The sequence below is a fragment of the Oncorhynchus nerka genome, linkage group LG24 (assembly GCF_034236695.1).
Source record: "Oncorhynchus nerka isolate Pitt River linkage group LG24, Oner_Uvic_2.0, whole genome shotgun sequence".
Lineage (NCBI taxonomy): Eukaryota > Metazoa > Chordata > Actinopteri > Salmoniformes > Salmonidae > Oncorhynchus > Oncorhynchus nerka.
Genome location: NC_088419.1, coordinates 19347690 through 19366508, shown reverse-complemented (window position 1 = coordinate 19366508; position 18819 = coordinate 19347690). Strand labels below are relative to the sequence as shown.

Sequence of the window (18819 nt, the reverse complement as noted above, 5' to 3'; positions counted from 1 at the left end):
CCGCTCAGCAAGGAAGAAGCCACTGCTCCAAATCCACCATAAAAAAGCCAGACTACGGTTTGCAACTGCATATGGGGACAAATATCGTACTTTTTGAAGAAATGTCATCTGGTCTGATGAAACAAAAATAGAACTGTTTGGCCATAATGACCATCGTTATGTTTGGAGGAAAAAGGGGGAACACCATCCCAACCGTGAAGCACAGGGGTGGCAGCATCATGTTGTGGGGGTGCTTGCTGCAGGAGGGACTGGTACACTACACAAAATAGATGGCATCATCAGGAGGAAAAGTATGTAGATATATTGAAGCAACATCTCAAGACATCAGTCAGGAAGTTAAAGCTTGGTCGCAAATGGGTCTTCCAAATGGACAATGACCCCAAGCATACTTCCAAAGTTGTGGCAAAATGGCTTAAGGACAACAAAGTCATGGTATTGGAGTGGCTATCACAAAGCCCTGACCTCAATCCTATAGAGAATTTGTGGGCAGATCTGAAAAAGTGTGTGCAAGAAAGGAGGCCTACAAACCTGACTCAGTTTCACCAGCTCTGTCAGAAGGAATAGGCCAAAATTCACCCAACTTATTGTGGGAAGCTTGTGGAAGGCTACCCGAAACGTTTGACCCAAGTTAAACAATTTAAAGGCAATGCTACCAAATACTAATTGAGTGTATGTAAACGTCTGACCCACTGGGAATGTGATGAAAGAAATAAAAGCTGAAATAAATCATTCTCTCAACTATTATTCTGACATTTCACATTCTTAAAATAAAGTGGTAATCCTAACTGATTTAAGACAGGGAATTTTACTAGGATTAAATGCCAGGAATTGTGAAACTGCCCGTATTTGGCTAAGGTGTATGTAAACTTCCGACTTTAACTGTAGTATGGGTCCTGATCAAAAGTAGTGCACTATATAGAAAATAGGGTGCCATTTGGGACATAGACATAGTTAATTGGGGTATTCATGAGTCACTTTAATGTAGTTACATTGAGAACTGTTGAGTGACATGCCTGTTCTCTCCCTGTTGGACATTTCTCTGAGGGCACAAATTGGCTTCTTTCTCTCTGAAGTCTAGTCACCTTTGCTCTTTGCTCAGTCCAACCCTTAATTTCATGTCCGTTTTCAAAGAAAATAGATTTACTGTTCATAAACCCCTCTCTGTCTTTTTATCAATAGGCGAACATGAAGGCCAAGTGGTTGAAATGAAAAACAGCGACCATAGCAACCGCATTCTCAGTGAGTACACAACAAACCAGACAGCGTTCTGAAAGGGCAATTATTCACTTTAGAGGAGAGATGAGAGCATTCTGCACTCAGAAAAAAACACACTGCTCTGCTATTGGTTTTCTAAATGACACACAGGTTAGGTACCTAAAATGTATTCATAAGACTATACATGATAATAATAGTCTTATCCTATCCTTAATCTAACAATTACTAGGTGGGGATAGATGTGAAAGTGCATGAGCAACATTAATCAGGTCAGGATCAACGTCCTCATCCATCACGGAGAATCAGCAAATGCAGAAATATAAATTGCATGGCTTTGAAATTGGGAGTCAAGAGTAATCTGCCACGGTCTCTGAGAGACACCAGCTTAGACCTTGCAGAACAGAGCAGAACATAACAGAGTAGAACAGGGAAAAACAGAGTAGAACACATTAGAACAGAGTAGAACAGAGCAGAACAGAACAGAGCAGAACACAACAGAGCAGAGCAGAGTAGAACATAACACATTACAACAGAACAGAATAGAGTAGAACAGGGCAGACCAGAACAGAGGCTAACAGGGCAGAACAGAGCAGAGCAGAGTAGAACAGAGCAGAGCAGGGCAGAACAGGTCAGAACTGAACAGAGCAGAACAGGGCAGAACAGATCAGAGCAGAACAGAGCAGAACAGGGCAGAATAAGGCAAAACAGAACAGGGCAGAATAAGGCAAAACAGAACAGGGCAGAATAGAGCAGAACAAAGAAGGTGACAGGGATCTGAACCGAGCTGAACTCAGCAGCCCTGTCTGGGCAAAACCAGAGAGGGAAAAACACTACATTTTAGTCTTTTATCCTGAGCACACAGAGTAGCAGGCGATGGAGAAACGTATAGAACAGTCAGACTAAAACTTAATCAACTCTACATCTGCACTGACTGTGGGGCCGTGCTGCACCAAAAACAAGCAGAGAGGATCAGGAAGTGGTCTGGGGTTGAGTCTTGTGTGGTTGGGCTGTGAGTTCATACATTTCATCTTGTGTGTTGGAATTCTAAATTAATACTACTCTGGGGTGTGTAGCTGTTCAGGTGTTGGTTGAGTTTCACACCTAGGATGATCAACAACAGACCACAAGGCACTGCCATTGAAAGGGAATATGCCCACTGAAAATGTTGTGGTGTTGTCATAGGTTGACATAGGGGATGAATACTGAAGGGGATACATAGGAGAGACATGGGGGATGGTCATATGGACAAAATAGTAGCTACACTGGAGAGATCTGGAACACTGGGGTGTTACAGGGTAAACAAAGAGATCCCTGTACCTATAATGTGGCACATCCTAAATGTGACGGTCTGGCTCGATTCACTCTTATGTAGCAACATTTTAAATAGTGTTTAAAAAAAACAATTAAGTAGAGACTCAGAGCTAGAAAACAAATAATACACTACAGTTGAGGAACAATGGGAAAGTAAATCTGCTTTGAAAGTTAAAAGACTTGTAACATCCCTTTTGAGAAAATGGCCCTTGAATGTTTTGGTACACCTACGGGAGAGCACTTCTTTGTCTAAACCCATACAGCATCGTTCACACCCTCTTTATCCTTAGCCCCACCCATCTCTTTGAGGATTCACATGTGAGGCCATGTACTGAACAACCAAAAATGTCAAGACTAAAGGCTGGTTTATACTACGCTTGCGTTCATAAATTAAATCTGGAGTGCCAGAGTGTGCTCAGAGCGTTGTCAGATCGACCGGTTCGTAAATTCAGAGCGTTTCGCTCTCGGAGCATTCAGAGTGCACACTGGACACTCTGGGTGAGGAGTATGGTTGATCCGAGCGTTCTGACCTAACAACAGCAATCAAGCACCCAAGCTAACTGGCTAACGTTGGCTAGCTTGCTAGCTACTTCCAGACACAAATGAGAGAACTCTGACCATTTTACTCACCGTAGCAGAGCTGGTTAGACTGTTTTCATGTTATCCAGAAAGTAGGTGACTGTAACTGTGCTGCTGGCAACAATTTAATTATGCTTTAATTACTGACACTGGCCATGTTCAATGGGTGTTGAGCGTTCGTAAATTGATTCTGTTATTATGGCACAATCAGAAGAGAGTGCTCTGAAAGAGTAGATAGCCAGAATTGACCATCTCCGTCTATTGACAGTTGTCGCAGTGATATCATGAACATTCTATTGAAATGGTTACTTGCATAGTGGAGTCTTTTATTTAGACGTGTAGCTAGCTAGCTAAACAACAAACCATAATCGCAACTCATAATGTTACTACCCTACCCTTAATCTGCTTCATCTCTTGATATCAACCTCATCTCTCAATATCAACCTCATCTCTCAATATCAACCTCATCTCTCAATATCAACCTCATCTCTCAATATCAACCTCATCTCTCAATATCAACCTCATTTCTCAATATCAACCTCATCTCTCAATATCAACCTCATCTCTCGATATCAACCTCATTTCTTGTGACATGGAGTATCTCCAACCCTTTTCCAGGTCTCACCGGAGAGGACCACCTCGATCAGGTCTCCCTCATGGATGTCCTCCGCTGACGTCAGTCGCTGCAGGATGTTCTCTGAAGTTAGATCATGGCGGAACAGAAGGATCTTGTCGTACATGCCAAAGAATCCACACTCTGGGAACTGGGAGGAGGAGGAGAAGTATTACAGGTATGTTTAGTTTACACAATATGGTGCAGTGCTTCCAATAACTGATAGTATGTATAACTCAGGCCTGGGATTCTCAATTAAAAGTTATTTTTAGTTAAGGCATATAGAGCAACGTTTTTTTTCTGAGAAGGGATTGTGGATGGGGCCCTTGTAGACCTACACTACTAGCAGGAAACGAGTGAAGCGCAGTTTGCATGGAGTGTGTTTGCAGTTTGCATGGAGTGTGTTTGCAGTTTGCATGGAGTGTGTTTGCAGTTTGCATGGAGTGTGTTTGCAGTTTGCATGGAGTGTGTTTGCAGTTTGCATGGAGTGTGTTTGCAGTTTGCATGGAGTGTGTTTACAGTTTGCATGGAGTGTGTGTGCAGCAGCCAGCACAGCACAGAGCGAGTGACAGCAGGAAATTGAACCCACAGGCCCCGGAACGGGTAGCTGCACAGCTCTCATTAGGAGCTGCAGAGATGAATCTCCTCTAGTCATGAATTATGATGAGGTCCTGTCATTGACACCTTGCTGCCTTTAGCCATCTGTCCTCCTACAGCTGCAGATACAGTACAGCCCAAACAATATGACACCCAACTGACAAGACCATAACACATCCCCAACCCAAACAATATGACACCCAACTGACCATAACACACAGGGAATCCCAAACAATGTGCCATATTGACTGATTGACTGACATACTAAAATACGCCACACCACAAGCCAACCAGCCCAGTTCAACCCAACAGCATACAGACGCCCCCCAGAAGCAATAACCCACCACTTGACACACTGAACTACTAAAAGGCACGGTGACCACAAATAACACATCAAATATTCAGATGCAGTCATCAGTTAAGCAGTAGCCCATGAAGACAAAACCACACAGTCCTGTGTATGTCAAGAGACAATACTTTGTGTCTATAGAGGTCAACTGCTTGTTGAACTCTGCTAATAGTAAAAAGGCAGTGTCATTTATATTACAGTCCAAACTTTATCGATACATCAGCAATGGACAGCCATCCACCCAGGGGACAGGACACAGTATCTGTAGGAGTTAGAATCAGAAGGTTAATCTGACTCCGAAATCTGTAACAGAGATAATGTACATGCAAATCAGACTAAACTGAGCAAGGCAAACAAGGAAGTGAGATGTCCTCTGTCTATCCTATCAGAATGAGGTATTTAGGTCTCCTATTGGATGGAGCCTGCATGGAATAATGTAAATGTGATGTGCCACATGGTGGATGACTGTTTATGGTCGATCCCTCAACGTGATATGTCCCCATGTATTTTATGTCAGACATAGGGTCATCTCATGTTATACTTTAGGATAAAGTAAATCTCATCATGATTCAATATCATCAAAATTTAAGATTATGATATTGGGGCGATAGGGAAATAGAAATCTCAGGATATATCTATCAGCCCCATGAGTGGAGGTCTCCCACTGGGCACAGACGTCAATTGTTAGATTACCTGTTAGATACTGCTGCACTGTCGGAACTAGAAGCACAAGCATTTCGCTACACTCGCAATAACATCTGCTAACCATGTGTATGTGACCAATACAATTTGATTTGATTTGATTTTAATTTAATGTCTATTCCACGTTGGTTCAACGTCATTTCATTGAAATGACGTGGAAACAATGTTGATTCAACTAGTGTGTACCCAGTGGGCTGCCTGATCACATGATGCACCATGACATTATCTTGTTTTATGTTAGAGGCATAAAAAAAGCCAACTTCGTGGTACTGCAGTACTATCTGTAATCCACATACTTGCCACAGCGATAAGCAATTGTTTGATTCTTCGACTCACATAAGGAATGAGCACCACAGATATATCATTTAAATCAAGTGCTATTTGCATGTGAAAATGTCATGGGATACTTTTGCTACCCCGTAACGTTTACAATTTTGCCGGTGGCCTAGTCGTTGATTGGGTGAGCACATCTTACAGAGTGTGACTTTTAATGGGAAAAACTAAGCAGCGATGTGAACACAGCTGATCCCCTCTGTGTTAAACCACTATTAACCAAGCTTAACTCTGACAGACACACAATCTCCACTCTATTATCACCCTCTCATCAGACCCTAAAGAGGATTTTCTGATTCTGACGACTCAGTCCGCCACGCTAGTAAGACGTTAAACATGATCAGATCACTGAGGAGACTGGGAGAGAGAGAGGTCTGGGTCATGTCTGAACCCTCCTCCTCCATCCCATCCCTGCTCGGCTCACTACCCAGGAACCACAGCAGAGCAGACTGAGCATCAGCGGTGGCCTGGTTCCGTTACAGGATGCCTTTGGTACATAATTCCATCTAAACAGCTGAGCCCCACCTCCGCATCTTGCCGTACACCCTCTAATCTCTACAGTACTCATATGCCATTATCTGAGACCATTGACTCAGTAAGTCTCTACCGAGGGTAAATAATCCGACTCTGACGTGAACCACACACCGATGTGTGGTTCACGTCAGACTAGGATGGATGCCTGCCCACATGTACATACCTCTAGGGGTGGAAGGTAGCCTAGTGGTAAGAGCGTTGGACAAGTAACCGAAAGGTTGCAAGATCGAATCCCTGAGCTGACAAGTTAACCCACTGTTCCTAGGCCGTCATTGAAAATAAGAATTTGTTCTTAACTGACTTGCCTAGTTAAATAAAGGTCAAATAAAATAAATACCTCAACTACCTCGTAACCCTGCACTTTGACCTGGTACTGCTACTCCCTGTATATACTCTAGCTTCATTCGTGTAGCTTCATTTTTCTTTCCTTATTTGAACTCTGCATCATTGGGAAGGCTTGTAAGTAAGCATTTCACTGTACAATCTACACTTGTTGTATTTGGCACCTGTGACAAATCAAATTTGATTTCAATGAGATCAGGCCATATCAGTTCATCCGGAGCAGAGTCCTCCTCTCTCACAGGCACTGGCTCATGTAGCGTCTTAACTTTAAGATGAGTGTGTGAGGGGCCAGGGGGGGATCTATTTTCTGCTATGTGTGCATATCGCACAGAAGATAATGCAAATGCAGAACCAGCTGAAGTTGCAACAGACCAGGAAATAGGTGTGCTGTTGCACTGTATGGACAAATTTGATTGTGTTAAACAAAACCCGAGCCTCAACACAAAATCAAGCTATCAACTGACGCACAACAAGACCTTGAGTTAAATTGGGGTTGCACTCAACAAGACATCTAAAACCCTGAATCAGACACAGCCATTTTACTCCCGTATTAGTCGAAAATGTAAATAGCAGATTTGGTTCTGGTTGCTAAGATTACCCCCGTATATAGCTCTTGACAAGCCATTAAGGCTACATCTATCAGTGTGTTGGATGAGAGGAGAGGCCCGGACAGGGCAGCCCAATAGGAAACAAAAGGTAAACAGTTATTTGCTTGTTTCCCTGTACCTCACTGATCTGTTACCTCACTAGAACACATAGCATAGATGTCATAGAACAACAGGAAGTTAAGATAAGTGGGACAGGGTTGCCATGACGTCCACAGCCCCGTCAACCAGAGGGCCTCATTCATTTGGATGGTAAAGGCATTCCCCTCTGAATTAGTATCGACTATGAAATAGTTGTTTTTGTTATTCTAAAGGGGGAAAAATCCATTGTTTTTGTCTGGCCACTGTTTTGAACATCTTCAATTGCCATTACAGCAATGTATACTGAACAAAAATATAAACGCAAAATGCAACCGTTTCAAAGATTTTACTGAGTTACAGTTGAAATTGAAATTAATACATTAGGCCCCAATCTATGGATTTCACATGACTGGGCATTGGTGCATCCATGGGTGGGCCTTGGATGGCATAGGGCCACCCACTTGGCAGCCAGGCTCACCCACAAAGGCCCAGTCAATCAGAATGAGTTTTTCCCCACAAAAGGGCTTTATTACAGACAGAAATACTCCTCAGCACCCCCCAGACGATCCCGCAGGTTAAAATGACGGATGTGGAGGTCCTGACACATGGTTTGTGATTGTGAGGCCGATTGGACCTACTGCCAAATTCTCCAAAACGAAGTTGGAGGCAGCAAAATGAACATTACATTTACACTTTTAGTTATTTTGCAGATGCTCTTATTCAGAGCAGCTTACATGAGCAATTAGGGTTAAGTGTGTTGTCTTGGCTGTGTGCTTAGGGTCATTGTCCTGTTTGAAGGTGAACCTTCGCCCCAGTCTGAGGTCCTGAGCGCCTGGAGCAGGTTTTCATCAACGATCTCTGTAATTTCCTCTGTTCATCTTTGACTCGATCCTGACTAGTCTCCCAGTCCCTGCTGTTGAAAAACATCCCCACAGCATAATGCTGCCACCACCATGCTTCACTGTAGGGATGGTGCCAGGTTTCCTCCAGACGTGACACTTGGCATTCAGGCCAAAAAGTTAAATCTTGGTTTCATCAGACCAGAGAATCTTGCTTCTCATGGTCTGAGAGTCCTATAGGTGCCTTTTGCAAACTCCAAACGGGCTCTCGTGTGCCTTTTACTGAGGAGTGGCTTCCGTCTGTCCACTCTACCATAAAGGCCTGATTGGTGGAGTGCTGCAGAGACGGATGTCCTTCTGGAAAGTTCTCCCATCTCGACAGAGAAACTCTAGAGCTCTGTCAGAGTGACCATCAGATTCTTGGTCACCTCCCTGACCAAGGCACTTCTCTCCCGATTGCTCAGTTTGGCCACACGACCAGCTCTAGGAAGGCTCTTGGTGGTTCCAAACATCTTCCATTTAAAAATGATGGAGGCCACTGTGTTCTTGGGGACCTTCAATGCTGCAGAAATTTTTGGGCCCTTGCCCAGATCTGTGCCTCAACACAATCCTGTCTTGGCGCGCTACAGACAATTCCTTCGACCTCATTGCTTGGTTTTTTCTCTGACATGCACTGTCAACTGTGGGACCTCATATAGGTGTGTCTCTCGATCACGCAACTCTGACTTAAGCATAAATCATGTCAATAGTATATTTGTGAGAGAAATCGTGTCACGCATGCAGACCTCAAGATCTCATGGATTCAGCCCTATATGACAGAACAAGCTAATAATATATATATATATTTTTTAACTCCCAATTGTCTAGGTAGAGAAAATTGTGTTTTTTCCATGCATACCATAGCCTGAGTATATGGTTGCCAAGTTACAAACCGCTTGTTCCTGTGCAGAGGAAGTGCTGTAGTCTGTAGAAGGTACATAGCTCTGAGTCTTCACAGCCTAACAACTGAGAGATAAAAGTGTATTTTGTGGCTCTTTGTGGAACAGAGGTAGAGTGTTTGTGCATTCCATTCTTCTGCTCTGAAATGGGGCCATGAACAAGGCTCATTTAAGGGTACAAATTGAAGAAAATAGTTGTATACTTTTAAGATCTATGATGATGTGAAACGTTTGAAACAATCAACACACACACACAACATCACAATCATACAAAGAACAGCTATCTGAGAACACCACCACCCAGCCCTCAGAGACACATTGTTCTGCAGACAGTCAGACAGACAGACAGACAGACAGACAGACAGACAGACTTTACCTAATCATTTAGAGACAGTTGGACATGTGGAGAATATGTAAACACACTCTGACTGCTGCAGAGTCTGACTGTATCTCCGTCCCAAATGGCATCCTATTCCCTGTTTAGTGCGCTACTTTTGATCAGGGACCATAAGGCTCAGGTCAAATATAGTGCACTATGTATGGAATAGGGTGTCATTTGGGATGCGTCCTGTGTGTATGTAGGAGTCTGAGAGGTAGCATTGAGAAAATGCAGTGCTTGACAAAAATACCAGACACATATCATGTTTTAATAACATGCTGTTGATAAATTCAGACTGCATGGTGGACTAAATGTGTATAAAGAGGGTCCCTATGAGACCAGTGATTTGACTTTGTGTTTTAGTTCTAATCCATGACCTGTTTATGACCCTCGCCGGCATTCTTTTCAAATGACAGAGCTCTTCCTGTGCCCCTCTTGCCCCCTTAAGGGATGGGATTGTGTTTGTGTGTGTGTGTGTGTGTGTGTGTGTGTGTTTGTGTGTTTACACACGCATTTGTGTGAGTATGTGTGTGTGCTCTAATGTGTGTGACTGCAGAACTTTTGCTATCCCTATTTCATTTATTTACAATGGGATAAATTCATGTTCAAAAGAGGAAAGAGTGATTTGAGGCTCAAAAGACACCAACTGTCAGCCATCATCCATCTTCTTCTTCTTCTCAGATTCTGACATGCCGTTCTTAGCAACTACTCCAAATAGCAGTTCCCTTCTGTCACTCTTCCTTCTGAGCCATCAGTCGTCATGTTTGTTTCTGACTCAAGAAGTCACTGCTATGTCAGAGCAAGGCAAGGCAGGCAGCTGACCCACACCAAGCCATACACACACCATAAACCAAGCCATACACACACCATACACCAAGCCATACACACATAATACACTGAGCCATATCACCATACATCGAGCCATACACACACCATAAACAGAGCCATACACACACCATACACCGAGCCATACACACACCATAAACCGAGCCATACACACACCATACACCGAGCCATACACACACCATACACCAAGCAATACACCCATCATACACCGATCCATACACACTTAAGAACTAGGGGAGAGGAAGGGGTACACACAGCCTCATCACTTCAGGCCAGAGGAAGGGGTACACACAGCCTCATCACTTCAGGCCAGAGGAAAAGGGGTACACACAGCCTCGTCACATCAGACCAGGGGAAAAGGGGTACACACAGCCTCGTCACATCAGACCAGGGGAGAAGGGGTACACACAGCCTCGTCACTTCAGAGGAGAAGGGGTACACACAGCCTCGTCACATCAGACCAGGGGAGAAGGGGTACACACAGCCTCGTCACATCAGACCAGGGGAGAAGGGGTACACACAGCGTCGTCACATCCATAGAAACCCTTCACCCTCCTTCAAAGGATGTTAGTTCTCATCCCTCCTTTTCCACAGACCAGAGGAGGAAGAGAAACAAGTCCTTCATGACATCACCAGGGAGTGTTTTTTTATAACATAACTACAGGGTTGCCTCCCAAATGGCACCCTATTCCCTACATAGTGTACTACTTTTGAGTAGGACCCATAGGACAATAGTCGAAAGTAGTGCACTATGTAGGGAATAGGGTGCCATTTGGGCTGTAGCCCAGGAGAGTGATGGTGTCATGTCAATGCTTAGAAGAAGAAAACACACTGGTGTGCTAGTTGATTTGATTGGTTTAGTATGAGTCACAGCCAGTGATCAAGTTTCTTTAAAATGGCCTAAAAGTCTGTTACTAAAACATCAAACTGAAAAATGCACTTTGATTTAATTTGATGCTTAGTTTACACAATCTCTTATGCTTCCTTGCTAGCTGGTTGTAAGGATAGATTAGTGAACACACGCACAAGAAAACACACACACACAGGCGCACACACACACAGATGCACACACACAAAGACAAGCAGTCCCAGGAAATGACTCCAGCAGGTCAGTATGTGAGGAAAAGTCATCTCAGATTTCAACACACCACCAGTTTATTGCAATACATTCACTGCAAATTACGCTACATTTTCACAGCAACTGAAGGAGGAGGACTATACTGTTGTTTCTGTGATATCAGTGACATCACTGCCACTAACGGTTGCTGTGGATGTACTGCATTGTGGAGTAGATGAGGGGGCAATGAGTTTATAGACACACTCACTGTTCCAGGGAAACAAACACCTCTCAATATCTACGGTGCCCATATTAGGACAGCCTCAACACCGTAAATAGCAGTGTAGTACAAGGAGCTGTCGATGTCTCATCTAGTGACAGAGAGGTTATTTATGCATCCAGTCCTACACCAAAGAGTATGTCATCAGGAGTTAAGCAGGTTAAACCTATAGGTAGAGATGCCAATTAGCCTTGAAAGCTTCAGATGTCCCTGTCAGTTTTAGCACGTTCAGCAGCATGGAATAAACAATGAAGTAAGGTTTATGGTCGTGACTTATTTCCTTCTTGTCCTGTTATAGGATAACATACTGAGAGACAGAGCTCTATCCACTTCCTCCTCTTCACCTAGAGGACAAGACAGACCAACAGTGGCAGCGCAGCAGCTAGCTGTCCGGTTGCCTCCGACCACAGAACATCGGCCGTCATTTTCTATTCATTTCCAGATGATTCTACATGTTGAACCGCTACCATTTGTAGACAGACAGCAGGTGTCTACTGCGCATGGCCAACATTCATTATGGTGTGTTTTAAGAGCACAGCAGATACACACAGGTGAGGAACAATGTGTGAGGTGACTAGAGATCATCAACCCCCCATTTACAAAATTACAATTACACTCTCCAATATTACCAGGCTGCCTGCCTATGGACTGAAGGGCACTTTTAATATAATAATCACTTAAAGCCTAGTGGATGAAACTCGGCTACTCTTAATGGGGATTGTATAATCGTGCCCTTGCCTGGCCACAGGGATAATCCCATCTCAGTGCAGAAGCCCATGGCAGCATCCCAAATGGAACCCTATTCCTTATATAGTGCACTACTTTTAATCAAGGCCCACAGGGCTCTGGTTAAAAGTAGTAGTGCACTATATAGGGAATAGGGTGTTATTTGAGTCGCAGACCATGTTTCCGTAGCACAAAGCCAGCTTTGAAACAGGTCTGTGGGGCTGCAGGGTTACGGCACATGGCCTTGCCTGGCCCACTTGGAACTCATCCCTGGACCTCCAGGGAATAAAGACACCTGTGTGTGTGTGTGTGTGTGTGTGTATGGCAGTGGGGCAGGTTTATTTACACACACACAAACACACACACACATACAGTACATAAAACCACATTGATGCACATACACCTACACACACACACATATAGTACCGGTCAAAGGTTTGGACACACCTACTCATTCAAGGGTTTTTCTTTATTTGTACAATTTTCTACATTGTAGAATAATAGTGAAGACATCACAGCTATGAAATAACACACATGGAATCATGTAGTAACCCAAAAATATTTTAATTCAGTAAAAATAAAGAAAAACTCTTGAATGAGTAGGAATGTCCAAACTTGTGACTGGTACTGTACACACACACACACACACACACACACACACACACACACACACACACACACACACACACACACACACACACACACACACACACACACACACACACACACACACACACACACCCCAACACACACTAGTTATTTCATGCAGTGTTAGATTAGTTTGTGAGAGATACTTGTAAATAGCAAATCTCCTCGACTCTCAATTGAATCTACATGGAAGACTGCAGCCAAAGATATAGTTGTATGATTACGGTATCAATTCAATTCACTAATAAACACAATTTAATTACAAAGTATAGTTCATGACATCCATTATGAGAAAATGTACTTTTTCTGGTTTTCCAAGAACTTGGTTTTCCAATAACTTGTTTACAGTACGAAAAGCAGCCCTGAATGAGATCGCTTGTCAAGGTCACCATGACAACTTCCATTTAGCAGAGAAAACTATGTGAAAAAACAAAAAGAGTCTGCATCCTAAATGGCACCCTATTCTCTACAGATCCTGGTCCAAAGTAGTGCACTATATAGGGAATACTGCATCCTAAATGGCACCCTATTCTCTACAGATCCTGGTCCAAAGTAGTGCACTATATAGGGAATAGGGTGCCATTTGGTATGCATCCTATGTGAAGAAAGTGTTTTGAGGCAAAGTGAATGTTTCCTGGTAGGTATGAAGAGAGGTCAGTCCATGTCTGTGCCCCAAATGGCACCATATTCACTATGTAGTGCACTACTTCTGACCAGGGCCTGTAAGGAATCCCATAGGGTTCTGGTCAAAAATCAGTGCTCTATATAAGGGAAAGGATGCCATTTGGTACACACACCCCTGTCCACATGGCAGCGGTGTGCTTTCTTGTTGGATACCTCCCTGGATACCTCCCTAGATACCACCACTACACTGTCCTGCCTATTCCCTGGCCTAGTCTCTGTTACCGGGGCAACACTCAACACACTTAAAAGTGATACCCGACCGACAAGGACCTTTTGGTTAAAGAGTGGGAGACTCATCGAGAACTGAATGGGGTGGGGTGGTTGAGGTTCTCTCTCTCTGGTGATGTTTTATAGTCTTTGATAGAGGTAAACAAGCTATTCAGCATAATAAAAAATGGATAGACACCTTATGACACACCACATACTGATGGAATTGGAAACAATGAATTACCTGTTTGCTCCCAATATGCTTAAAAGCCATTACGGGGAGTCAAACATAAAAGCTGAGAGGAATTGGAACAACAGAATGTAAAAAAGTCACAAGGGTAAATTGATTGAATTAGGGCTACAGTTGTGTAACCATCACTCACTATGCAGTGCACCAACCAGGAGAGGAGAGGAAGCCACACACTCAAACTGTTGCCTGCTATAAGACATCAACAAACACTGGCCTTTCAACCACAGAGGTAACACATGTACATCCCAGGGAGTTGAAGCGAGGTAAAGCTATTCATTAAACTGCCTTTAGGGGCAATTTGGGACAGTTTTTCCAATTCGTAAGCCAAAAACCCCATGTGCAAATTAGAAGCTCTTTGTAAATGGCAGGATAAACAACATACAGTATAATCAAATCTCACTGAAAAGATTATCTTTTGTATTAAGGTTTAGGAGACAAGTATGACATACCAGCACATGTTTGCCTCCCAAATGGCACCCTATTCCCTATATAGTGGACTACTTTTTACCAGGGGGCTCTTGTCAAAAGTATTGCACTATGTAGGGAATAGGGTGCTATTAAACATTTAGGGGAGATTCTCATTGACAGAAGCTTATTTTAAGCATGATCACATGCACAGGGATAACTCTCCCTTAACAGGCACCATACACAAGAGACTGATCACACATTGACTACTCTATTGACCAGATAAGAGTACTGGTCTCTGAGGGTGGTACACTGGAGCCATATACACCCCTATTAGACTCAGATAAGCAATAAAGAGAGCTCTCTCTCTTTCTCTCGCGTGTGTGTTCTCTCTCTCACTCGCTCCCTCTATTTATCTCTCTTGCTCTCTCTCTCTCTCACTCCCTCTGTTCTGCTCTCTCTCTCTTGCTTTCTCTTTCTCTCTCTCTCGCATTCTCTCTCTACCTCACTCCCTCTCTATTTATTTAGTTGACTCTCATGCTCTCTCTCTCACTCCCTCTCACTCTTGCTCTCTCTCTCTCTCTCTCTCTCTCTCTCTCTCTCTCTCTCTCACTGTATCTCTCTCTCTTTTCTGGGACAGATAAGGACAGCACAAGGTCTGGCTCATCTTGTGTAAAGTAATTTATTTAAAATAATATTATTTCAGACCGGGAGGGGTTGATGCCACAATAGGCCCGTCAAACTAAAATAGTGAGGCTATTCTATATTGGAAGATACAGTACTGATACAGTTCTAATACAGTACTGATACAGTTCTAATACAGTTATGATACAGTTCTGATACCGTACTGATACAGTACGATACAGTACTGATACAGTTCTGATACAGTACTGATACAGTATGATACAGTACTGATACAGTTCTGATACAGTACTGAGACCGTACTGATACAGTATGATACAGTACTGATACAGTTCTGATACCGTACTGATACAGTACGATACAGTACGATCCAGTACTGATACAGTACTGATACAGTTCTGATACCGTACTGGTACAGAACGATACAGTACGATCCAGTACTGATACAGTTCGGATACAGTTCTGATACAGTACTGATACAGTTCTGATACAGTACTGATACAGTATGATACAGTTCTGATACAGTACTGATTAGAGGTCGACAGATTAATCGGAATGGCCGGAAATCTGTATTTTCGGGAAATCTGTATTTAAAAATATATATATATATTTATTATACCTTTATTTAACTAGGCAAGTCAGTTAAGAACACATTCTTATTTTCAATGACGGCCTAGGAACGGTGGGTTAACTGCCTTGTTCATTGGCAGAACGGTAGATTTTCACCTTGTCAGCTCGGGGGATCCAATCTTGCAACCAGTTAACAAGTCCATCGCAATAACGACCTGCCTCTCTCTCGTTGCACTCCACAAGGAGACTGCCTGTTACGCGAATGCAGTAAGCCAAGGTAAGTTGCTAGCTAGCATTAAACTTATTTTATAAAAAACAATCAATCATAATCACTAGTTAACTACACATGGTTGATGATATTACTAGATATTATCTAGCGTGTCCTGCGTTGCATATAATCTGACTGAGCAAACAAGCATACAAGTATCTGACTGAGCGGTGGTAGGCAGAAGCAGGTGTGTAAACATTCATTCAAACAGCACTTTCGTGCGTTTTGCCAGCAGCTCTTCATTGTGCGTCAGGCATTGCGCTGTTTATGACTTCAAGCCTATCAACTCCCGAGATGAGGCTGGTGTAACCGAAGTGAAATGGCTAGCTAGTTAGCGCGCGCTAACTAGAGGGAAGGAAGCTATACTGTTACACTGGCAATACTAAAGTGCCTATAAGAACATCCAATAGTCAAAGGTTAATGAAATACAAATGGTATCAAGGGAAATAGTCCTATAATTCATATAATAACTACAACCTAAAACTTATTTCCTTGGAATATTGAAGACTCATGTTAAAAGGAACCAACAGTTTTCATATGTTCTCATTTTCTGAGCAAGGAACTGAAACGTTAGTTTTCTTGCATAGCACATATTGCACTTTTACTTTCTTCTCCAACATTTAGTTTTTGCATTATTGCAAATTGAACATGTTTAATTATTTACTTGAGGCTAAATTGATTTTATTGATGTATTATATTAAGTTAAAATAAGTGTTCATTCAGTATTGTTGTAATTGTCATTATTACAAAAAAATGTTAAATCGTCCGATTAATCGGTATCGGCTTTTTTGGTCCTCCAATAATCGGTATCGGCATTGAAAAATCATATTCGGTCGACCTCTAGTACTGACACAGTACTGATACAGTTCTGATACAGTACGATACAGTTCTGATACAGTACGATACAGTACGATACAGTACTGATACAGTTCTGATACAGTACGATACAGTTCTGATACAGTACTGATACAGTACGATACAGTTCTGATACAGTTCTGATACAGTACGATACAGTACTGATACAGTTCTGATACAGTATGATACAGTACGATACAGTTCTGATACAGTACGATACAGTACTGATACAGTTCTGATACAGTACGATACAGTACTGATACAGTTCGGATACAGTACTGATTCAGTTCTGATACAGTGTACTGACACTCCAATAAGTGTAGGTCAAATCACGCCAAGCATTCAGGCATGCTGTAGCCTATTGGAATTAAATACGCAAACTTAAGCAAAACAGGTCATATAAGAAGCGATGCACTGTTATCAATGAACATAATCTGCATGATAGAAACACACCACATCACTTTTCTGTTCCTCATCAGCTGGGTCAATGCTTGTCCTCCAGCCCTCACAACAAGATAACGGGCTTGACATTGATGCCAGTCAAATCCTATGTTCTCATTCCTTGTGTGGGAAGTTATCAGTAAGTCAGGCTGATATTTCCTCATATGGGAAGTTATCAGCAAGCCAGGTTGATATTTCCTCATGAGATAGTGAGACCAGCAGGGTCACTACATTTAAACCTAAAGGACTAAACAGACTGCACTGACTAACGGTTAAAAGCAGCGCATCCGGCTGTCCTATCGCATCTGACCACGGAACATCGGCAGACATTTTCTGATAATGTTCAAATGATTCTATGTGTTGCATCAAACCATTGGTGGACAAGGACAATCAGTAGCTGATCTACTGAGTGTGTTCTCATGTAGATCTGTATCAGTCCTAACCCCACTGTATCAGTTCTAACCCCACTGTATCAGTCCTAACCCACTGTATCAGTCCTAACCCCCTGCATTAGTCCTAACCCCACTGTATCAGTCTGAATCCCACTCTATCAGTCCTAACCCCACTGTATCAGTCCTAACCACCTGTATCAGTCCTAACCCACTGTATCAGTCCTAACCCCCTGTATCAGTCCTAACTCCACTGTATCAGTCTGAATCCCACTCTATCAGTCCTAACCCCACTGTATCAGTCCTAACCACCTGTATCAGTCCTAACCCCACTGTATCAGTCCTAGCCCCACTGTATCAGTCCTAGCCCCACTGTATCAGTCCTAACCCCACTGTATCAGTCGTGACACCACTGTATCAGTCCTAACCCCACTGTATCAGTCCTAACCTTAACCTCACTGTATCAGACCAAACCCTAACCCCACTGTATCAGTCCTAACCATAACGTCACTGTATCAGTCCTAACCTTAACCTCACTGTATCAGTCCTAACCTTAACCTCACAGTATCAGACCTAAACCTAACCCCACTGTATGAGTCCTAACCATAACGTCACTGTATCAGTCCTAACCTTAACCTCGCTGTATCAGACCGAACCCTAACCCCACTGTATCAGTCCTAACCATAACGTCACTGTATCAGTCCTGATCTTAACCTCACTGTATCAGTCCTAACCCTAATGTCACTGTATCAGTACAAACCCTAACACTCCTGTATCAGTCCTAACCACAACGTCACTGTATCAGTACTAACCCTAACCCCACTGTATCAGTCCTAACCCTAACGTCACTCTATCAGTACTAACCCTGACACTCCTGTATCAGTCCTAACCCCACTGTATCAGTCCTAACCCCACTGTATCAGTCCCAACCCCACTGTATCAGTACTAACCCTAAACCCCACTGTATCAGTACTAACCCCACTGTATCAGTCCTAACCCCACTGTATCAGTACTAACCCTAAACCCCACTGTATCAGACCGAACCCTAACCCCACTGTATCAGTCCTAACCCTAACCCCACTGTATCAGTCCTAACCATAACCTCACTGTATCAGTCCTAACCCTAATGTCACT

General features: G+C 43.0%; 1 protein-coding gene across 2 annotated transcripts in view; it reads right to left on the bottom strand.

Annotated features, from left to right (window-relative positions):
* LOC115122900 (serine/threonine-protein kinase D3) overlaps positions 1 to 18819 on the bottom strand; it is a 70500-nt gene that overhangs the window by 19863 nt on the left and 31818 nt on the right. For both annotated transcript variants that reach the window (XM_065008687.1, XM_065008688.1), the window contains exon 3: positions 3731 to 3869. In XM_065008687.1, the coding sequence (XP_064864759.1) occupies positions 3731 to 3869 (139 nt within the window). The remainder of the gene's footprint in view (positions 1 to 3730; positions 3870 to 18819) is intronic.